The 22,403-nt window shown below is 36.7% G+C and overlaps 1 protein-coding gene across 4 annotated transcripts in view; it reads right to left on the reverse strand.

Moving 5' to 3' along the window:
- Window positions 1-22,403, reverse strand: part of LOC150094096 (HEAT repeat-containing protein 6) — a 446,924-nt gene that overhangs the window by 11,743 nt on the left and 412,778 nt on the right. For 3 of the 4 annotated variants that reach the window (XM_090412214.1, XM_090412213.1, XM_090412212.1), the window contains one exon: window positions 4,466-4,604. The exons of the other annotated variant lie outside the window; for it this stretch is intronic. In XM_090412214.1, coding sequence (XP_090268340.1) covers window positions 4,466-4,604 — 139 coding nt within the window. The remainder of the gene's footprint in view (window positions 1-4,465; window positions 4,605-22,403) is intronic. 4 annotated transcript variants of the gene reach the window in all.

Genomic DNA, 22,403 nt, shown 5'->3' on the forward strand with positions numbered 1-22,403 from the left:
AGACAGATTGACTGGGAATGAATTTGCATAGTTTGGTTAATAATGAGATAACATAATGGAGATATGTTGATGAGAGAAATTATTCTGTATGACAGGAGAGACATTATACAGAACAAGTATGATTTAAGACAAAAATAAAAAGCTGCATCTACCAGCTGAGAAAGGCTACTAGAAGCAAGGGAGTGAAGTAGATTTTTGAAAGGAATAGTGAGTGACTGGAGTTCATTGTCAGAATGAATGAGTTCAAGTAAAGTATGATGACTATCATTTCTTACATTTTCTAAATCTATTTATTGAATGTTCTTGTTTTCTGGGAACTAATTATACTAGTTTCCAGAAAACAATCATGAAACCAAGCCCCCCCCCCCCCCCCCCACACACACACCATTTATATCCTCAAAATACTCAATATTTGGGAAACTGGAGTTCGTGTGCTGATGTTAACTTATTCATCACAGTCAGGAGAGTTACGGATTTCTGGCAGCGAACCTAGTGAATCCACTAGAGGTGTAAAATAATGCTAAAAGCAAACCCATTATAAACAGTTTTTAATTATATTTATTTTTACTATACCAACTAAGATAAAATTTCAGATCTGGGCACATAATAGCTAGAAAGCTCATTCTTGATTTATTTCAACATAAATCTTGTGAACTGTAAAAACCAGCTACTGGATATTTCTGCAAAGTCACATTTATAAAGTGCAAAAACCAAGTGACTCCACTAGTAGCCACCAAGGAGACCAGTATGCAGGCACTGCATAGGAAATGTGCAAGACCATTGCGGTCAAATCCATGCCTCACAGAACCTTGCATATCCACCTCACCAACATTCGTAGCCTCAGTTCCAACCTTAATAGCATCCACTACCATCTGCAGTCTGCCAAACCCCACCTACTCTTTTTAACAGAAACTCAAATCTCACCTACCCCCGGCATTATCCATCTCAACCTCCCTAACTATACACTATTTCACTCCTTTCGACCTAAGGGTGTTGCCTGTGCATATCTGTTCTGACATACCCTGCCAGAGAGCACCTAACCTAGAATCGCCCAACTTCAACCTTCTTTGGCTAAAGCTATCCTTCCCCCACTCAGTCAAATTCATCTGCTGTCTCTATTGCTCTTCTAATAGCACCAATCATTCTGAGCTCTTTCATTTCCTCTCCCTAAAAGTTGATTTTCTCCAGTCCCACTCTCCTAACAGCGAAATCATCCTCCTGGGTGATTTTAATGTCCATAACACCAATTGGCTATCCTCTTCCAGTTGTACAGATACTGCAGGCAGAGATGCCAAAACATTTGCCATCACTAATGACCTTACACAAATTGTTCAAAAGCCAACCAGAATACCAGATAACCCAAACCACTCCCCAAATATCCTAGATCTCTTCCTTACTAATGAACCCTCCAAATATGTAACGAGCCCCAATGGAATTCTGACCACAACTTAGTACTCATCTCCTCCCCCATGCAACAATGCTTACACAGTCACTCCCACACAAGAGTAGTCTGGCATTATATCAGTGCCAAATGGGGCAGTCTCCGAGACTATTATGCCACATTTCCATGGTTGGAGTATTGTTTCTGGTCTTCCAGTCCAAACATATGCACCGATCATATCACCAAAGTAATCTTCACTGGCATGAAAACATACATTCCCCACACTACTCAGAACTGCCGTCCCCTAACCAAACCCTGGTTCTCCAAAAGATGTGCCAAGACATTACAAATGAAAAATCAGGCATAACATAACTGGCTCAAATCAAGAACCCCATCCTCCTTCAATGCCTATACTGAAGCCCGAAACAGATGCAAGAAAATTATCAATGCTTCAAAAACAGAATTTGAATGGGCAAAAAGCAGGAAGCTTGCAGCCTGTCCAAATGGCAGCCATGCCTTTTGGTCTCTTGCCAAGGCAATTGGTCATAATTTTTGCCCTACACTACTCCCACCTCTATCATACCCAGATGGCTCAATTGCAACATCACCCACAGAAAAAGCTAACCTCCTGTCTTCACACTTTGCCTTCAATGCACACATAACTGACAATGGCAAATGCCCTCCAGTCATTCCAACTGCCCAACATGCAATGCCCCATGTATCCTTTTGCCAAAAAGATATCATAAACCTGCCGTCTGTACCCACTCTCTTACTCCACTGGTATATATATCCCAAAGTGTGGAAACTGGCCCACATTCAACCCATTCCTAAAAAGGGTGACAAATCGCTGCCATCTAACTACTGCCATATCTCACCCACTTCAGTCCTATCTAAAGTGATGGAGAAACCATCAACTCTCAACTTCTAATCTACCTTGAAGGTGCCCAACTATTAAACGACCACCAGTACGGATTTCGTCAAAGCCGATCAACAGGAGATCTACTCTCATACATCATTTTTCTGATCTACCCATCGCTGGACAAATGCCATGGAGAAATTCGGCGAATCCCAAGTAGTTGCACTTGATATCTCTAAAGCCTTTGACTGGGTCTGGCACAAAGGCTTACTAAGCAAACTCCCATCATTTGGACAGTCTCAGGACCTCTGCAGATGGATTGCCAGCTTCCTGTCTGGACGAACACTGTGTGATGGTAGATGGCTCCTTATCCTCTCACCATCCAACTAATGCTGGGGTCCCACGAGGTTCCGTTCTCTCACCGACCCTCTTCCTTCTATATATCAATGACCTTCATTTGACCTTTAACCAGTAGTAAGCTATAAGGGGATCGCCCGAGCCCTTTGTTAAATTTTTCTCAAATTTGCGAGCCCCTTGTTCTTCTTGTTTACTTTTTTATTTTAAAAAAAAAAACAAGTTTTTGAAATATATTAAGCGAACAGTAACTATAATATTTTATTAAATAAAATATAGTTACTGTTACTACAATTTTACAAATAAGAATTCACTTTTCGTAATTGCATATAAATAAATAAGACTATAATAATGCCCCTTGATGGTACCGTTGATAAGTATAAACACAAAAGAGAAATATAACATACTTCAATATTATTGTGTTTAGATAATCTTTATAGATTGTTTGTCATAAAAACTTCTATCGCAAACAAAAGAAATTTTTTTTGTTTATAAAAAATGCAGACTATTTCATATGTGCAATTATAAAAGATTTTATTCTTATTATATTTTGATAGTTAAATTTTTTTTTTTATGTAAGATAAACTAATGCAAATGATTGTATGCAAATATTTCATGTTTAGATCATGAAATATTTGTTTATAAATGATAGCCTTTACAGGTTGATTGTCCCCTCATACTTTGATTGGCATTTGTACACAAGCTGTATTAATAAACGTTTTTGTGTGAAATACGGCTTTTTTGCTCGACGATGAGAGCCCTTTGTTAAAATTTCCATAGCTCACCACTGCCTCTAACCCAATACACAGTTTTGCAGGCGATAGCACATTACACTCCTCCCTCTCATTTGACAAACCCTACTCTACACAACTCACTTCAACCCACAGAATATCAACCACCACTGCCCATAATTATGACCTCCAAGCCATCCTCCAATGGGTGGCTCAGATAACCTTGTCAACTTCAACACTAGTAAAACCCAATTCTGTCTTATTTCTCACAAAAAAGAACCATTTTCCCCCAACATTGTTTTTGATAACACTCAAATTCCCAGACAAGATGAGATCTCTCTCTTCTCAGAATTACCCTGACATGAAGCCTCTCCTGGCATAAACACATCACAACCATTGCATCCTCAGCTTCCAAAAAAACTAGGTTTTCTCTTTCGCTCAAGACGCTAGTCCACCTCTAAACAGCTGTTAACATTATACAAATCACAAATCCTCCCAGCTATCGAATACTGCTCTCACATTTGGAGTGGGGCTCCTAAAAGCTCCCTCAAAATGCTTGACTCAATACAGAGGAGAGCAATTAGATTGATAAATGACCCCTCTCTCACCAACTCACTCCCCTCACTTTCACATAGACGCTTGGTCTCTGTGATTTGTATATTCTATAAATATTTCCATGGAAAATGTTCATCCAAAACAGCATCAATAGTTCCCTCACTCTGTACTAAGCCCATTGAACACGTACAGCTGCCGCTCAACATCCTTTCACAGTACACCTTGAAACCCACAGAACAAGTTTCTTTTCCTCCTCCTGCTACTGCGGTACTGTGGAATAGTCTTCTCCTTGACATATTTCCCAAAGAATACAACATACAGGCTTTTAAATCAAATGTAAACAAATTTATCCTTTCCCAATCTACTGCCCATATACGGTACTAAAGTACTATAGGTTGACCAGCCAACCTCTCGTATATGGGCCCAACATAAAAAAAAAAATAATAATAAAATAAAATTATAACTGCCTTTTCTGTCCACAACAATATGAAGAAAACCTTATATATCATGAAAACATTTGAAAAACATCCAAGAAAATAACCTGTTTCCACTCAATATTTTAATTAAGCAACTAAAAAAAAAACCTACACTTCTCTCCTGGAATTCTCAGACTAAATTTTTTCATTGTAGTAATCAGCAAATCTCCAGAAGCCAAAATGATATTACTAATGTGATTCATATCTTCCAGTTTCAGCAAACACATCATATGGCAAAGACTCAAACATATCTATTGAAAATATTCATATTTACTGTTATTTTAATTATAGAATTACTACATATATTATTTAGTAAAGAAAATTCAAAATCTGAAAATGAAATAAAGAGGAATATATAACACTTGATAGGAAATAGTTTTATTCCTTTAATTAAGCATAAGCAAACGAAATCTGCATGTGAAGTATCTTTATGACTGGCATATTTGTATATAAGACTGTTGACTTTTTACATTAATTGCCTCAGTATCTCATAATGCAAAACGTTATGAGAAAACTACAAATAGCAGATATTGCAAGGTTCAATTTTCACATGTTATGTCAGGTAGAAAAGGAAATTATATTAGGTCAGATCATGTAACTCTCCATATTGCAAAAGTATAAATTAGGAATCTGGATAATTCTTATGTTGTTACCATAGACAGACTTAAGTCTTCTGGTGAAAAAATAATAATAGCAATACCAGTCAATACACACTATTTTTCTCTCTCTATATATACACACACACACACACATGTGAAATATTGTTTCTCTGACAGCAATCAGTAATTATATTCTTCTTGATAGGTTTATTGTTATTGTAATGCAAAGTATATTATACTATTATACTCAACAAATTATATTCTTGCGTCAAATCCTTTACTCAACTAAATTAATAAATTTAAGTTTAAAGGATTAAACTAAATTTATTATAGTCTAACCAAGTGAAAAATAAACTTTCAACTTCTACAAGTAGACTAAATTTAGTTTAATCCTTTATCCAAGTGTGAGCAAACAAAGTCTTTGACAACTCCTGTAGGTAAAGATGACCTCGCCATTGCTTCTGCCTGGTATCTCCACTTTTGGGCATGGCTCCCACTGAAGAGACCTCAATAAAGGTCGAAACTAGTCTGGGTAGTGGCCCTTCCCTTAATGCATAACATTATACATATCTGCAAGGAGATGTGTTTTGCATTATGGGGGATACTGAGATAGGAGTGATGTTAGCTTGGTCCACCTTTGCTAAGAATTGCCTGGTGTTGTACTATCTTATCCCAGTCCTGAAGATATTTTCAGGCACAACTTTGTTTGCTCACACTTGGATAAAGGATTAAACTAAATTTATTATAGTCTACTTGTACATGGACACTGTCGACCTTGCATCAACTGCTTTAGTATCTTATGTGAAGCATCTTTAACAATGATATTATTATTATTATTGTTCCGGGCAACTCCAAGGAGTCGACAGACTCATCGAGGGAGGCCCTAACATCATGTCAAGAACAACTATTCGACATTCACACAGTATCTATCATACCCTGCCTTGAACTCATTCACAGTCGTAGCACCCACAACAGACTCTGGAAGCTTATTCCACTCATTCACTACTCTCCAAGTAAAAAACCTAGCTCTAACACCCTTGTCAACCACGCTCTTGCCCAGCTTCCATTCATGGCCCCTAGTCCTCCCACCACCAGTCATATTTTCAAAAATATCTTCTGGATCAATCTTATAGAAACACTTCAGTAATTTGAATGTCTCAATCATATCACCCCTCCTTCGCCTATCGACCAATTTCTGCAACCCACAAATCTTCAACCTATTCTCATAAGGTTCATTCCACAGACCTGCTATCATCTTGGTCACTCGTCTCTGGATCCTCTCCACTTCCTCCCCATCACAAAGAAACCCTGGTGCCCATAACTGGGCACAGTAGTCCAGATGGGGTCTTATCAAGGCTCGATACAGAGGAACAACAACTTGTTTGTCTCTGCATGTTAAAGTATTTTTCAGAAGCCAAGTGATTTGGTGAGCTGTTTTAGTCACTTTTGCAATGTGCCCCCTAAACTTCAATTCCCTATCCACCAACACTCCCAAATCCCTGGCCTCATCAATGAGTGTAGTAAAAATCAGAAACAACATGGTAAAAATGAAGAATGACAAGGCATTGGAAGATAGAGAAGGTGGTGGAATGGTAGAAGAATGAATATGAACACAATTGAAGACATAAAAGAATTGGTAAGGTTGAGGAATAAACTGAGGCACGTGTAGAGTGAGATATGATGTTTAGAGAAGAGATTGATAATTGGTGTAAGAAGGAAGATCCCATGGCAAATGATAAGATAAATAATTGCAGTAGAAAGCAGCATAGTGCAAAATGTCTTTAGAGAGAAGAAATGTAAAAGAATTGACTGTGCTGGAATAACAAATGATTTGTGAGTGAATGTGAATGAAATAGCATGGGATTTACGAGCGTTATTAGAGACAGTAAAATGGAAGAAATTAATTCATATGAATGAAATGAATAAAGAATTGAGTATTATTGTCAAGGTACTGATAATACAGCTGAGGAAAAGGATCACAAATGGACAACTAGAATGTGTAAGACAGGACTTCAGTTTGGGGATGAATGGAATAAATCTGAAGGTGGCGGGGAGACTGTTGCAATGGTGTGCATTTGAGTGAGAGCAGTAGTGTGAAGCTGGATAAATTCTTGATGAGAGGAGGAGTGTGTGCACCCAGGGAAATGAAAACGAGATAGAGTAAGATATCAAAATTGGTGTGAAATAAAGGACAAAGGAAGACAAGATACGGAATAGCCTCAATGGGAGCAACAAAGAACACAAATGATGAGTTAAAGACCTGTAGTTTTCCCCTTTTCTTTCCTACAGTTCCTTACCTCATCATTTGTGTTCTTTGACTCTGTTGCTAAGCTGTATACCTGAGAGGAGACCTCCACATAGCCTTTAAAGGAATGTGGAGAACCGACAGGGCTTCTGATCTAATGGCCAATCCTCACTTTCCCTGTTAGGTATCTACCTGGATACTGAACAAACGAGGATGGGCTGGCAATTTGGGATTTAGCCAACCAAATTATATTCTTATTGACTTAAACCACAATGTAAAATGATGGTACAACAAGACAGAATTCCATGTCATGTTGCTGGCTGGAGCATCACCCAGTTAAACAAGGCCCCGTTGTTTTTGCCAAGGAACCAGTGCAAGCAGCAAAAGGTCAGCTACTGAAACATTTCTTAAAACATACCCCAACTCAATATCACCATGATCAACATAAGAAGCCTGAATGGCAAAGAAATGGTGCTAGCTGAAGAATTACATAAGTACCAGATCAACATAATAGAGGTGACTGAAACAAAAAAGACAAAAACTGGTGAGATCTTTCTGAGTAATAAATACAAAATGTTATCTTCAGGCAATGACAATCAAGGAAAAGGAGTAGCTATAGCCTTCAACACTAAATACAAGGCTAATCTTCTTGAATGGCAGACAATATCAAGGAGAGTGATTGGGGCAAATATCAGAATGGGTAACTGGACAATGAAACTTTGTGCCTATGATCCCACAGAAGGTTCTACTAAAAATAGAAATGCGGGAATTTTTTGAGGCTTTAGAGAAAGCAACTGATGCAATGAAAAAGTAAAAGTTGTTCTTCACTGGGGATCAAAATAGCAGAGTAGGAAATGATCGTCAGAAATATAAAAATATTTTGGGAAAATTTGGAGAAAAGAGCAAAGCTAATAATAATGGCAAATGCTTGTTGGATTTCTGCTCAGGACATGGACTGGTTATTACCATGATCCAACGTAAAAATGTGCACCAATTCACATGGAGAGAAGATGCAAGGAATAAGAAAAGTCTCATTGACTATGTTATTGTTGATAGTGATGTCTTCTCTCTGGTTCAGGACACTAGAGTGTACAGAGGATTTGAAATTGGAAGTGATCACCATTTAGTCATGAGCAGGATAAAATTGAATCTCATATTGAAAAGAAGAACATGTAAGAAAGTTTTAAAGCGAATAAAAGTTGAGTAGCTCTCAGATGTGAACTGTAGACTGAAATATACAAACATTATTCAAGAAAAAATGAAAGAAAGAGTTTGAGAACAGGAATCAAACCTTGGAGATTCAGTGGCAAGCTCTGAAGAAAACACTGATTCAGTCAGAGAGGCATGTGGTGAGGTTGTCTGCAAGGATAGAAAAAATCAGAACTCCATGGTGAACACAGAAGTTAAAGAGGCAGTGAAGGAAAAGAAGAAATCATATCAAAAGTTCCTGGCAAATAAGTCAGCTTGTGCTCTTAGAGAATACAGAGACAAATGTAAGAAAGCTTAAACACTGTGTAAAACTAGCTAAACAAAAGTCATAGGAAGACTTTGCTAAGAACATAGAAAATAAATATCAAGAAGGAAGCAAAATATTCTGGAGGTTGTTGAAGAAGCTTAGGAATGGAGGAAAGAGTGCTGTAAAAGGAATTAGAGATTATAAAGGTGATATGAAAACAGGAGAAAAAGATATCCTTGAAGCATGAAGTAATTATTTCAAAAAATTGCTAAATGAAACTAGCAATGATGACAGCACAGTGATAAAAAAAAAAAAATAAATAAATAAAAAAAACACTGACCAGGTATGCAATCAGGAATATATCCATACTTAAAGTAGAAAGAGCCATCAGAAGTCTGAAATGTGGAAAGGTAGCTGGAGTAGATGATAATCAACCAGAAATGCTCAATGGAGGTATAAAATTCTTAGTGGCTGCACTGCAGAGGGCCTGGACAGAGAGACGAATTCCAGATGATTAGTAGAGCTCTCATCTCATAGTAACCATATATATAAAAAGGGAAATAAAACTGAATGTGAGAATTACAGAGGTATTTCCCTACTGAGTGTTCCTGGCAAGATCTATGCAAGTATACTTGAGAAACGGTTGAGAAGAATTGTGGAAGATAAGCTTGGTGAAGAACAAGCTGGATTCAGGCCAAATAGAAGCTGTCAGGATCAGATTTTCACTTTACAAATAGTTGAGAAGAAATCATGGGAATATAACAAAGATCTGTATTTAAGTCTTGTAGATCTGGAAGAAGCTATTCAAAATGCTACAGTTATAAGGTGTCAGTGGGACATTATATCCAGCAATACATAGTCTTTATTTGAGTTGTAAGTCAGCAGTTAGAATTGAAGGAAGTACACGAAGATGGTTAAATGTTAAATCTGGTGTCAGACAAGGATGTACATTATCCCCCTCTGTTATTCATTATCTATATGGATCACATTATGAAGGAAAGTAGTATTATATCTGATATCAAAGGAGATATTAATGTCAGCTCTTTGCTTTATGCTCATGATGTCATCTGCAAGATTCCCAAATTAAATTGAATAACTGTTTAATAGATATGGTAAGAAGGTCAGCAATAACAAGACAAAGACAACAAAAATAGTCAGAAGCATTGAAAATATCAACTGCATTGTGAATGGAGAACCTATAGAACAAGTAAATTATTATTAAAAATTAAAAAAGAGGATATTAGGAAAGAACTTGACATTGTTAGCAATCAGGAATGTGTTAGCAGAGCTAATCTCAGGTGGTATGGTCACTTAAATAGAATGGGCGAAGAAAGATTAGCAAAACAAGTGTTCTCTGCCAGGTTGGCAGGAAAAAGACCCAGAGGAAGACTAAGATATAGTGGATTGATACAGCAAAAAGTGCTTTAGAAGATAGAAATATAAGATCTGACAATGTTGGAGCCTCGACAGGTAATAGATTGATTTGGAGGAAAATTGTAGATAAGAAGTTAGTAATGATGTAAATTTTTCATGTAGTACTATCATATCCTGTACACCCCTTGAGGGTAAATTTCAGGATTTTGATGACTCTGTTGCTCCCATTGAGGCCATTCCAAATAAACACAGTAGCTTTATACAATGCAAGGAGTATTAGGAATAAGGTTGCAGAGTTGTGGTCTTGATACAGTTAGTCCATCCACAAATCACTGAGACACTAATAGAGGATGTACTCACAGGAATAGAATTTAATGATTATGTCATTTTTTGAAAGAAAAAAAAGAGAACAGATGTATATTACTGATAATTTCAGGAAAGTTGTCCTCTTCATGTAGGGGACATGAAAAACTTGAAGATAGTGATATCTTCACTTTGAGGCCATTTGATATAAAGTTGAGGTAAGCATGAATTTTAGTGGAATTAAATTGAAAATGTCAAGAAATTATATTCTTTGTAATAGTTATTATTTGGTCCTTTTCACCAAATCTGATGCATAATATTGGATTTATTGGACTATGATTTTGAATAAACATTTATACATAATCGTCGACTAGTGTAGCTCAAGTAGAAGTGGCGTTTGCACTCTACAGCGCTTGACCGCACGACAAAAGGCGTTTGAATCTAGTCGCCAACTAGAGGAACTTTTTCCTAAGCCTTTTCTTGACCGGTTCGAGAGTTAGTCGATCTCTGGCACAGGCTAGCAGATTTTCCCTCCCGGAAACTCAAGAAAATCGGCCGTCGAACCCACATTATTTTCAGACATTAAATATATTGTGTTAGGGACCACCAGATAGCGGCACTTATTATCTGCCTTCTTCACTGCATGCCGATTAATTAGTGGTAGGCTATTTTAAGCCCTATCTAACCAAAAGTTAGATAGGGCTTAAAAACTGCCTCGCCTACTCCCTATATGGGAACAAAAAGGCATTAGCTGATTTTTTTTTTTTCTTTTTTCGTCGACTAGTTTCGCCAGCTGTCTGTCTGGCTTTATCAAGATGAGAAGGGTTATACTAATATTAAATGCAAAAACAAAAGAATGCAGTAACGACTTAAAAAACTGTTTTTTTTAAGTCATTACTGCATTCTTGCTAAAGCCAGATAGACACAGCTGGCAAAACTAGTCAACGATTATGTATAAATGTTTATTCAAAACCATGGTCTAATAAATCCAATATTATGTATCAAAATTATATTATTGTTTTTTTGCTCTTTTGTAGTGGATCAAGTATTTTCTGGAATCTAATGATACCAGTGCAGATTTAACAGTATCTCAATGGATGCATAATTTGTATAAAGTTAATAGTTGTTCTGAGATAAAAGTAATACTTTGAGAGAACATAATTTTTTTTTTTTTTTTTTTGGATGCAGCAGAAACAATATTTATTACATGTAAGCCAAAAAATTTTCCATATTTATTTAAATATGGGAAGCACTGTGTGAGAAAATTATTAAATAAAATTTTTATTAGTAGCTTTTATGTGGATGAACCAAATGCAACATTCACCAGAAAATTATGCACAAAGAATTATCTAATAGTAAGGTTGTCACATGGTAAAGCTGGCATATAAAAAAAAAAACCTGTAAAAAATGAAAATCTTATTAAAGAAAACACTACAATTCAAAGAAAAAAAAGATGTTAAACATGATCAGTTTTGAGGCACTAGAGAAGCCAGCTGACAAAAGGAAAGGTTGGTCCTTATTGGAAATCTTAACAGCAGAGTAGGAAATGATTGCCATACATTATGTTCAGGACACTAACTAGTTATTACTAACACCATGTCCACATGGTTGGCTATGTGCTTTGCAACCATATGCCTGGGGGAGGAGTGTTCTAGGTTTGATTCCCATCAACGATGTGAGGAGCTTAAGGATCTTTCTCAGCCATAGCCAAGTTAGCTGGTCTTGGGCGTGAACAGCAGGGTTTTCTCCCCACAAGCAAGTAAACTGGCCCTGTGAACACACAGGCTACAGAACTTAATTCCTCATTAGGAGAGTGCAACCAGTCCTAAGGAGCGGTCGAGGAATGGAGGGAACTCCACACAAATAAAATAAAAATAAACTAACACCATGTTCCAACATAAAATCACACACAAATTCACGTGGAGAGAAAATGCAAGAAACAAGAAAAGTCTTACTGCCTGCATTATTGTTTATAGTGATGCTTTCCTGCTGGATCAGGACACAAGTATACAGAGTATTTGAAACCTGAAGTAATCAGAATTTAGTGTTCAGCAGGATAAAACTGCATTTCATATTGAAAAGAAGAGCATGTAAAAAAAAACGTTTAAAATGAATCAAAGTTGAGCAGCTTTCAGAGGTGAACTGTAGACACAAATATACACACGTTATTCAAGAAAAAAAATGAAACAGTTTGAAAACAAGAACCAAACCATGGAGATTCAGTGGCAAACCTTGAAAAAAAAACATTGCTTCAACTAGCGTGGCATGTAGTGAGGTTGTCTGTAAGGATAGAAAAATCATACCATGGTAGACTTGGGGAGCTAGAGGCAGTGAAGGAAAAGGAGAAAGTTCTTAGTAAAGTCAGCTCATGTTCTTAGAGAATACAGAGAAAAATGTAAGAAAGTGAAGCACTGTGTAAACTAAGCAAATAAATAATACACTGTGTAAATAAGTCAGAAGGCTTTGTAGTAAGCAGATAATAAAAGTGACATGAAAACTAGATGTCTGCAGTAATTAATTTAAAAGGTTGCTAAATGAAATAATCAGTAAATAGCACAGTGGTTAAAATAAAAATCATTATCATCATAACACTAATTATGGGTATATACCATATGGGTCTGCTCCGGTCTCATTATCCATCCAATATCCTTTTTTGAGGTCTACCCTGCCTTCTCTTTCCAATTGGCTTATATTTTAGTATTTGTTTAGGATGTCGGGTGTTGGCCATTTGGTTTACATGTTCAATCCATTTTTGTTTATAATTGTTTAGTTTTTCTTCTATTGATTTTGTTTTTAGTTCTTTTAAAATGTCTTCATTCCTTTTTTGATCTAATATGTATTTTGCAGTTCTTCTCATAAACCCCATTTCACTTGTTTTTATTCTTTGTTTATTGCCCAAATTTCACTGCCATATAATAATGTGGGCACTGCTAAAGTATTGTATATTTTCAAGCATGTTTCTTTTTGTATATTTGGGTTGAGTGTTCTATTTATCAGGCCTATAATCTGTAAAAATTTTGAAGTTTTTAATCACATCCAAGATAACAAAGTATTTATCTCTCCTATTATTCTAATAAAATAAAAATAATAAAAATAAAAAAATGCTCAACAGGAATACAATCAGGAATAAATATCAATACTCATCAAAAACCTGAATGGAGTAGATATTTGATGCACAAATGTGGAGGTATAAAAGTTTTACAGTGACAAAATTCAAAAGGCCTTGTTGGAATTTCAGCAATACTTATGCAATAAGCTTTAACAAATTAACAGGAGGAAAAGAGTGAATAACAAAATATTTCAACCCAGAAATTATGGGTCATCATCAGTGACATCAGGTAGTGTGAATACAAAGTAGAATGCAAACAATGGATTAATTAACATTTTTCACTCTTTTCCTTGTGTTTATCATGATAATTTATTAAACCCTATGGCACAAGTATCACTGAAACTTCAATTGCTTCACAGGGAAAGAAGTAACCAACAAAACCGGGCAAATTATCTGTCTTACAAGGTAAGCTATGAGCTAGGATTGATTTTCTCAAAAAATCTGTTGCCTCAAGATTATTCCTAACTTCATAAAATTTTTAAGGAAACCATCAAATCTTCTGACACACATATCTATCTAAACACTCGTCTGTAAACAACTTCGGGCTGTAAAGCATGATCTTGCAATTAACATTTCACATAGCTGATCTTCAAGATAATATTACCATCTGTAGATCCTTCACTGTGGACAAATATTTGCTCTGTTGCTTAACAAACACAAATTCAACATTCTGATTGCTGAGCAAAGTCCACCTCCTACTGCAACCAGGTAGGAGGATTCTGTTAAAGGATGTCCTGAGATGTTTACAACCAGGTAGTAAACATCTCAGGACATCCTTTAACAGAATTCTTGTTTTAGTTCTATCAAAAGGAAGTAAATTTACTCTAGTTCTGAAGAAAATACCTTATCAGATTTTCTCTAACACTGAATGCAATGTATCCACTCTCTCTCTTCAGTGAGGACACCAACAAACTCTGTCTGGAAGTCTCTATACAAATTATTGCAAATCAAACTTCCTCTGCAGAATTAAAACTCTACAATCACTAAGATGCAACAGTCATCTCTTTATTACAAAAGCTGACAAAGCAAAAGCTACTGTTGTTATGGACTCTGTAGAATAATAAAAAAAAAAAAAAGGGAAAATCTCTCTCTCTTGCTACGTGACAGATCTAATTATCAGGTAGTTAATCACAAAACCACTAACAGCTAAATCAAAAAACTAAACTCGCTACTAGATAAAGTCACCAGTTCTAGACAAAATTAAAAGTTACTTTGTTGGACTCCACACTTCAATGGTTTGTCCAAGATCAACAGGAAAGGAATTCCTCTTCATCCAATTGTGGATTGTATAGATTCTCCTATATATCACATTGGCAACTCCTGTTCTTTTATAAAAAAAAATTCTTCAGATTTCCTAGATAAAGTGAGAAATTTATCCCTTTAACCTACCAACACTTAATGATCAGCCTCGATATTGTTTCCATATTCACTAACACATCTCTGGACTGCTCCCACAAACCTTTCTGCCAGCTATAGTCAAATTATGTTGGAAGTTTTTTTCAAATTATTTGACTCTGCCTTCCACTCAGGTTACTTTATTTGTCAGAACAGAATTTACAGACAGGTTGAAGAAACCACTGTGGGTAGTCCACTCTCTCCAATACTCACCAACTCTTGTCTAGAACTACAAGCAATCTTTATCTCATCCATGCCTGAGCTCTAATTTTGGGTACGATACATCAATGATGTCTTTGCCACAGTAATGACAGGTTACCTCCCTTTCTAGCAGAAATAAACAATCTTCATCCCTGCATCAATTTTATGATGGAAATAGAAAAAGAAAATAAACTACCTTTCCCAGACATCTTACACTCCCATTCATTTTCAGGTGAACTAATTACTTCAATTTATTAATTATCTACTGTTACTGGATGATACATTCAACAGCAATCTACTCACCATCCTTCTCAAAAGACTGGAATTGTAAAAACTTGTACATCACGCTCTTACTATATGTTCTAAATCACAACAGCTACAACAAGAACTTCTGGACATTATATGATATATGCATCTGAACAGCTTCTCATAATAAACTTTACGAGTGTGAGAGAAGGGTACGCATTACTGCTATTCATCATCTATATGGATTACATTATGAAGTAGTAATTAAACCTGATATAAAAATTGGAGATTTTCAATCTCAGCTCTTTACTTTATGCAGATGATGTTATACTTCTAAATAAATCCAGTAAAAGTCTGCAGAATTAACTGACTAAATTGAAGAACTGCTGTAATAAGTTTGGCATGAAAATCAGCAATAAAAACAGGCAGAAATATCGAAAACATTACCTGCATTCTGAATGGAGAACCTATAGAACAAGTTAAACATTTCAGCTATTTAGGCACAATTTTTAGTGAAGATGGGCAAATTAAAGATAGAAATAGACAACAGAATTGGCAAAGCTAGTATGGTTGAAAGTCACCTGAATAAATTTATATGGGATAAGAGAGAAATTAGTAAAAACACTCAATTAGCTTTATACGATATTGTAAAAATTTGATGTAGCTTAATAATGCCAGAAAGCTTTACATCAATTTTTACAGAAGTCAAGCCCTGCAAGGATGTTATAAAAATAACCTGTATATAGTTAAAACAGTTTGTTAATGTAAATAATCCCATAGGGACTGTCTGTACTTACTGCCCTAAAAGGGAAAATTTCTGGTGGCAAGGTATTGCCTTGCCACCAGAAAACTTTGTATGTTAGCTCCTTATAAGAATATGTGAAAGTTGTTTGTGAGTTCCAATTGTAAACACTCAAGGTCAGTGTCAGATAGACCGGCAAACTTCAGATGCACTTCCGCTGCCCGAACAAATAGGATTAAAAGATTGTAGTAGAAGATCAAAGAAAGGATCAGTGTCAAGGAAAGAACAAGGGGATCGCACTGAAATATTCGGGGTCCCATATCTTTGTGCAGGGATCCGAAAGAAGGTGAATAAAAGGTGTTGGGCGGAAGATCGAGTATCGGTTATCCATAGGCTGTCATCGGTACCCCAGCGGTTGTCCGTCGGATGTAAGCCATCGAGGATGCCACTGGCACGACTTCTAAGGAGAAGTCGTGCCAGTGGCCTGAAAGAAAGATGACAGAAGCCGGTCCACCAGGCAAAGCATTGATCTGATGACAAACCTTCGGCAGGAGTTATTGTCCTAAGAGAGGAATTTTCGAGCAGGAAAGAATTGCTCTGTTAGTTTAACACACACGCAAGTACTCCTCAAGCCGAAAATCTTCACCCGAGTCCCAGGAGGACAGCATCTCCCAGAAGCCATCAGAAAAATCTATCGCTGGCGTAAGAAGGGAGAGAAAACTTGATACGGGAGGAAAAGGTCAGGACTCCAATCCGAAGCCAGGGAATAAGAATACGCAGTGGGTAGCAGCCCTAAAGTGAGTTCGATTTTTTTCTTCAACTTTGTGAATTACAGAAGAACTTTAATGGTGGACTGTTAAGATTAAACTGCTGAATTTGGGCAGAGTTAATGGTTGGATTTAAAATGCTTAATAAGTAATAGAAGATTATGTGCGTAACAGTCAGAGAGTAGCAGTTTGTTAATAGTGCATTTTGCCTAGAGTATTATCTTAGTATCAGAAGGATCGAACTTTTCTGTGTAATGATATTCTTGTGTGTATAACAGTTAAGGAGTAACAGTTTGTTAACAGTTTTAGTTGCTTAGGATAGAAACTTGATATTGGAAAGGAGTGGATATTTATGTGACATGATTATCATGAATTGAAAGGGCATCTTAACATAATTGTGCTATTTAGAGTTAAACTAAGCATTTTTTTCTTTGATGGAATAATAGTGTAAATTGTTTTATGGTAAATAAATGTTTTGTTTAAATGTTAATAGAGTGTCGCCTGATATTTAATTTTCCGATGCACTGTTACGAAAAATATTAGAGCCTAATTAGCGGGAACCCAGGAGAAAGGATAGTAAAGGATAGATAGTAGACCATGACTGCAGATATTAATTAATCAGGGGTAATTTGAATATAATGGGAAGACTACTGGATGCACTTACCACTTCTTATTACTAGAAAATGGACATCAGTGGCGCAGCTTATCAAATAAATTTTCTGGTGTTCGAGGAATAGGAAGGCAAGTGCAAAAGACAGTTAGAAGAAGTAGAAAAGGAATTATAGCATAAAGTAATATATATATGCAAAAGTTTACAATAGTGCATGTAAGAGATAGATAAACTAAGATAGTAAAATAAAGGACAGAGAAACCCCCCCCCCCCGTTTACAATATAGTGTTCAAACTAATTTTAACTTGTAGATCTGAGAGCTGGGTTAGTAATAAAATATTTGATCAAAGACTGGAGACCACAGATATGAGAGTTCTGAGAAAGATTACAGGAATGAATAGACATAGCATCGATGGCCATGTCATATTAAAACTGAGAATGTTAGGAAAGAATTTGGCATTGCTAACATTCAGGAATGTGTTAGCAGAGTTAATCTTAGGTGGTATGGTCACTTAATCAGAATGGAAGGAAAGGTTAGAAAAACAAGTGTTCCTTGGCAGGAAAAAAGATCCAGAGGAAGACTAAGATTTAAGTGGATTAATACAATAAGAATGCCTTAGAGCAGCGTTCTTCAACCTTTTTACACCTGCGGGCAGGGGAAAATAGGAGAAATATTTTGCGGACCGGCTGATGGCTAAGACAGAAACATAAACCAATGTAGATAACATTGGATTTAATAAATAAAATACTATAAAATTACAATTTTTAGCTAGTGCGACATCTGCTGCTGCTTAGAGGTTAGAAAATTTGATATACGTGGCTGGAGCATTGTTTCTGAGAGATGAAGAAATTTTTGGCAGACTGGTGCCGGTCTGCAGACCACAGGTTGAAGAACAAGGCCTTAGAGGACAGAAATATAAGCTGTGATAATATTGGAGTCTACAGGTAACAGATTAATTTGAAGAAAAATTGTTGATAGGAGTTAGTAATGATATACAGTGGATGATTATTATTTCACTCCACTGAAATGTCCCCATTTTTGAAATGGGGACATATCAGTTGAAGATCAACCATGATCTGGCTGAACTTTGACAAGCAGAAATGATGAAAAGGTTTGCCAGGCAATCAATGAAGATCATTGAAAGATCATTGAGAAAGTTTCTGAAGAGACAAATTTGTCACGGAGTTCATGCCAACAAATTTTAACAGAAGATCTGCAAATGTAACGTGTCCGCTAAATTTGTGCCTCATTTTGCTCACACAGGATCGGAAAAAAAAAAAAAATCATGTGAACGTTTGCCATGATTTGAGAGAGCAATTTCTTAATGACCAGAACTGTCTTTCAAAATTTCTGATCAGAGATGAGTCCTGTGCTATGGTTATGATCCAGAAGCAAAACAAATGAAGCCAATGGAAACATGCAAATAAATTGAGACTCAAGAAGGCACGTCAAGTTTCGATCAAACATCAAGATAATGTTTATTTGTTTTTGTTTTTTTATGCAAATGGAATTGTACACAAAGAATGTGTTCCTCCTGGACAGTGAACCAACATTTTTACTGAACATTTTGAGAAGACTGTGTGATAGTGTGCAATGAAATTGGCCAGAAATGTGGAGTAGCAGAGATGGGTTGCTGCACCACAACAATGCCCCAGACCACATGGCCTTGTCTATCCAACAGTTCCTGACGAAAAAATAAAATCGCGGTTGTTCCCCACCCTCCCTACTAGCCCAATTTCTTTCCATGTGACTTTTAATTTTATTTTTTTAATCTCTGGGAATAAAAAAATATAAAAAAAATATGAAAGGGCAGCAATTTGTTGACATGAATAAAGTGAAAGAAAAGTCGCTGGAGGCCATAAACAGTATTTTAGCAGTCGAAAAAAATGCTGGGACAAGTGAATTGACTCGCATGGAGAGTACTTTGAAGGAGACTAGAATATGGTATTATAAACTTTAATAAACTTTTTTTACAAAAAATTTCAGTTATTTTTGGGTACTGACTCATATATCAAGGTATATTAATGAAAAATCATATATTTCTCATATATAATTCTCATATTATATTTCTCTTACATGTTATATTTCTCATATAACATGTAAGAGAAAATACTAGGGGTCATAGAGTGCTTGACCTAGTAACTGCATCTGAGAATTTGGCTATAACGAATATGACCACGTTACCACCAACTGGTGAGAGTGATCATAGGGTCTTGCCTTCGGAGGTGGCTAAAGGTGTGGAATTTACAATTAAGACAGAGTACATGTGGAATTATCGGGCTGGCAAGTATGACAAGTTTAGGAGTTTGATTGGTTCAGTGCCATGGCATGTAAAACTACAAGGGCTAGATGTTGATAGTGCGTGGGAGGTGGTTAGAAAGTGTTTGCATGAGGCAATGGCTGACTGTATACCTAGAGTCCGAATAATAAATCAAGTAGGGGTTAAATGGATGAATAATACCATTAAGCTTGAGCTGCAAAAAAAAAAAACTATGGAGGGAATTTAAGGAAAAAGGTGACCGGCAGGCACATGAACAGTATAAAGCGCAGGCCAGAAGGGTAACGAGTGTGGCAAGAAAAGCAAAAGCAGATTCTGAAAGAACATTAGCCATGCAGGCTAAAGAGAATCCCAAACAGTTTTTTCGATATGCTGCAAGTAAAAGAAAAAATGTATATGGCGGAATGATTTTAAAAAAATGCCGATGGTAGGGAGGTAACCGAATCAGTTGATATAGTGGAATTACTGAGCGAGCACTTTGCAAGAATATATCATCCAGGTGGTGACATTGCAGGAAAGAATGAACCAATAGATTATACGGGAACTGTGGTGAATGAAGTGGAGGTGAGTAGTCTATTACAAAACCTCAATGTCAATACATCTGTGGGATTGGATGGTATACCAGCTTGTGTTGTACATAAAGTGGCTAAAAAATTGTCAGTGCCCTGGGCCATTTTGTTTAATTTGAGTCTCGGGTCTGGGTTAGTCCTGAGGGGGTGGAAAGAGGGGAAAATAGTTCCACTGCATAAAGGAGGTTCCAAGACTGCTGTTGTAAATTACCGACCAATTAGCATATCAGGAATCGTTGTCAAGGTCTTGGAGAAATTAGTCAAGAGAAAAATACAGGATTGGATAGATGAAAATGGGATACTGTATGGGGGACAACATGGTTTTGTGAAGGGTAGATCATGCCTCAGTGACGGCTGAACTGAATAAAGGTAATGGGTTTACAGTGATTCTACTAGACCTTGCTAAGGCCTTTGACATGATACCACATGGAATTCTAATCAGTAAACTGCAGCATATGGGGATGGATATAGGGTTGGTGAGATGGATATGAGGGTGGTTGATGAAGAGATATCAGAGAGTGGTTTATTCAGGAGTAGAGTCCAAAAGATGGCTTGGGACTAGTGGTGTGCCGCAGGGTTCTGTTCTTGGACCACTACTTTTCAAATTGTTCATTAATGATATAGGAAAGGATCTGAGAGGAAATGTTCACTTGTTTGTTGATGATGCAAAGTTGGGTAGAGCAATAGTGAGTGCACAGGATGTCAAAATTTTGCAAAATGATTTGGATAGTTTGGAGGACTGGGCTAAGGAAAATGGATGTCGATTTAATGTGGCAAAGTGTAAGGTTATGCATTTTGGGGTGAAAAGATTAGCAACAGTATTAGCAACAATAGATCACATTGGCGGAACCATACTCCAGGAGATTGATGAGACCAGGAATTTGGGAGTGGTGGTGGATTGAAGTTTAGGGGGCACATCGCAAAAGTGGCTAAATCAGCTCATCAAATCACTTAGTTGCTGAAAAATACTTTAACAAGTAGAGACAAACAAATTATTGTTCCTTTGTATCTAGCCTTGATAAGACTCCATCTAGACTACTGTGCCCAGATAAGGGTGCCAGGGTTTCTTCTTGATGGGGAGGGGGGTGGAGAGGATCCAGAGACGAGTGACCAAGATGATAGCAGGTCTATGGAATGAACCTTATGAGAACAGGTTGAAGATTTATGGGTTGCAAAAATTGGTTGATAGGTGGAAGAGGGGTGATATGATTGAGACGTTCAAATTACTGAAGGGTTTCTATAAGATTAATTCAGAATATATTTTTGAGAACAGGACTGGTGGTGGGAGGACTAGGGGCCCATACATGGAAGCTGGGCAAGAATGTGGTTAGCAATTGTGTTAGAGCTAGGTTTTTTACTTGGAGAATGGTGAATGAGTGGAATAAGCTGCCAGAGTCTGTTGTGGGTGCTATGACTGTGAATGAGTTCAAGGCGAGGTATGATAGATGTTGTGTGAATGTCGAATAGTTGTTCTTGACATGATGTTAGGGCCTCCCTCGATGAGTCTGTCGACTCTTTGCAGTTGCCCGAAATAATAATAAGTAGAAGGAAGGTGTATCACCTTATAAAAATACTCTTGATCAGAGATAGGTGTAGAGATATTTTTTCACTTGGTTAGAAAGTAAATAATGCATGCCAAGAAATTATATTTTTGTTTAATCCTTTATCGAAGTTTGTGCACGACGTATCTTCACCTTGGCATCTTTCTGGGTCTGGAGTCCACTGATGGAAACTGGTTTGCGTGGTGATGCTCCCTTATGCCTATCATATGCACATCCAAAAGTAAATGTGCTTTGCATTATGGGATACTTAGACAAGTAATGTAAAATCATCAGCTCTATATACAATTAGCCTAGTCATGAAGATTCTTTACATGTAAACCATATATGCTTACACTTGGATAAAGGATTAAACAAGAATATAACTTCTTTTCAAATATTACTTTCTAATTAAGTAAAAAAACTTTCAAGAATAATGGTCATCACAAATAGTGAGTCCCATTATAGAATATCAAGGAAACTTGTAATTATAAGAATCTTCTCCAACAAAGCATCTACCATTTGTCCTTCTGATCAACAATTTAGACTGTCATAATCAAGAAAGAAAGAATTTACTTTCTAACCAAATAAAAAATTGGTGTTTTCCAAGTTGTCCA

This window comes from Typopeltis vanoorti, chromosome 22 (genome assembly GCF_054136105.1).
Source record: "Typopeltis vanoorti isolate ZY-2024b chromosome 22, IOZ_Tvanoo_1.0, whole genome shotgun sequence".
NCBI lineage: Eukaryota > Metazoa > Arthropoda > Arachnida > Uropygi > Thelyphonidae > Typopeltis > Typopeltis vanoorti.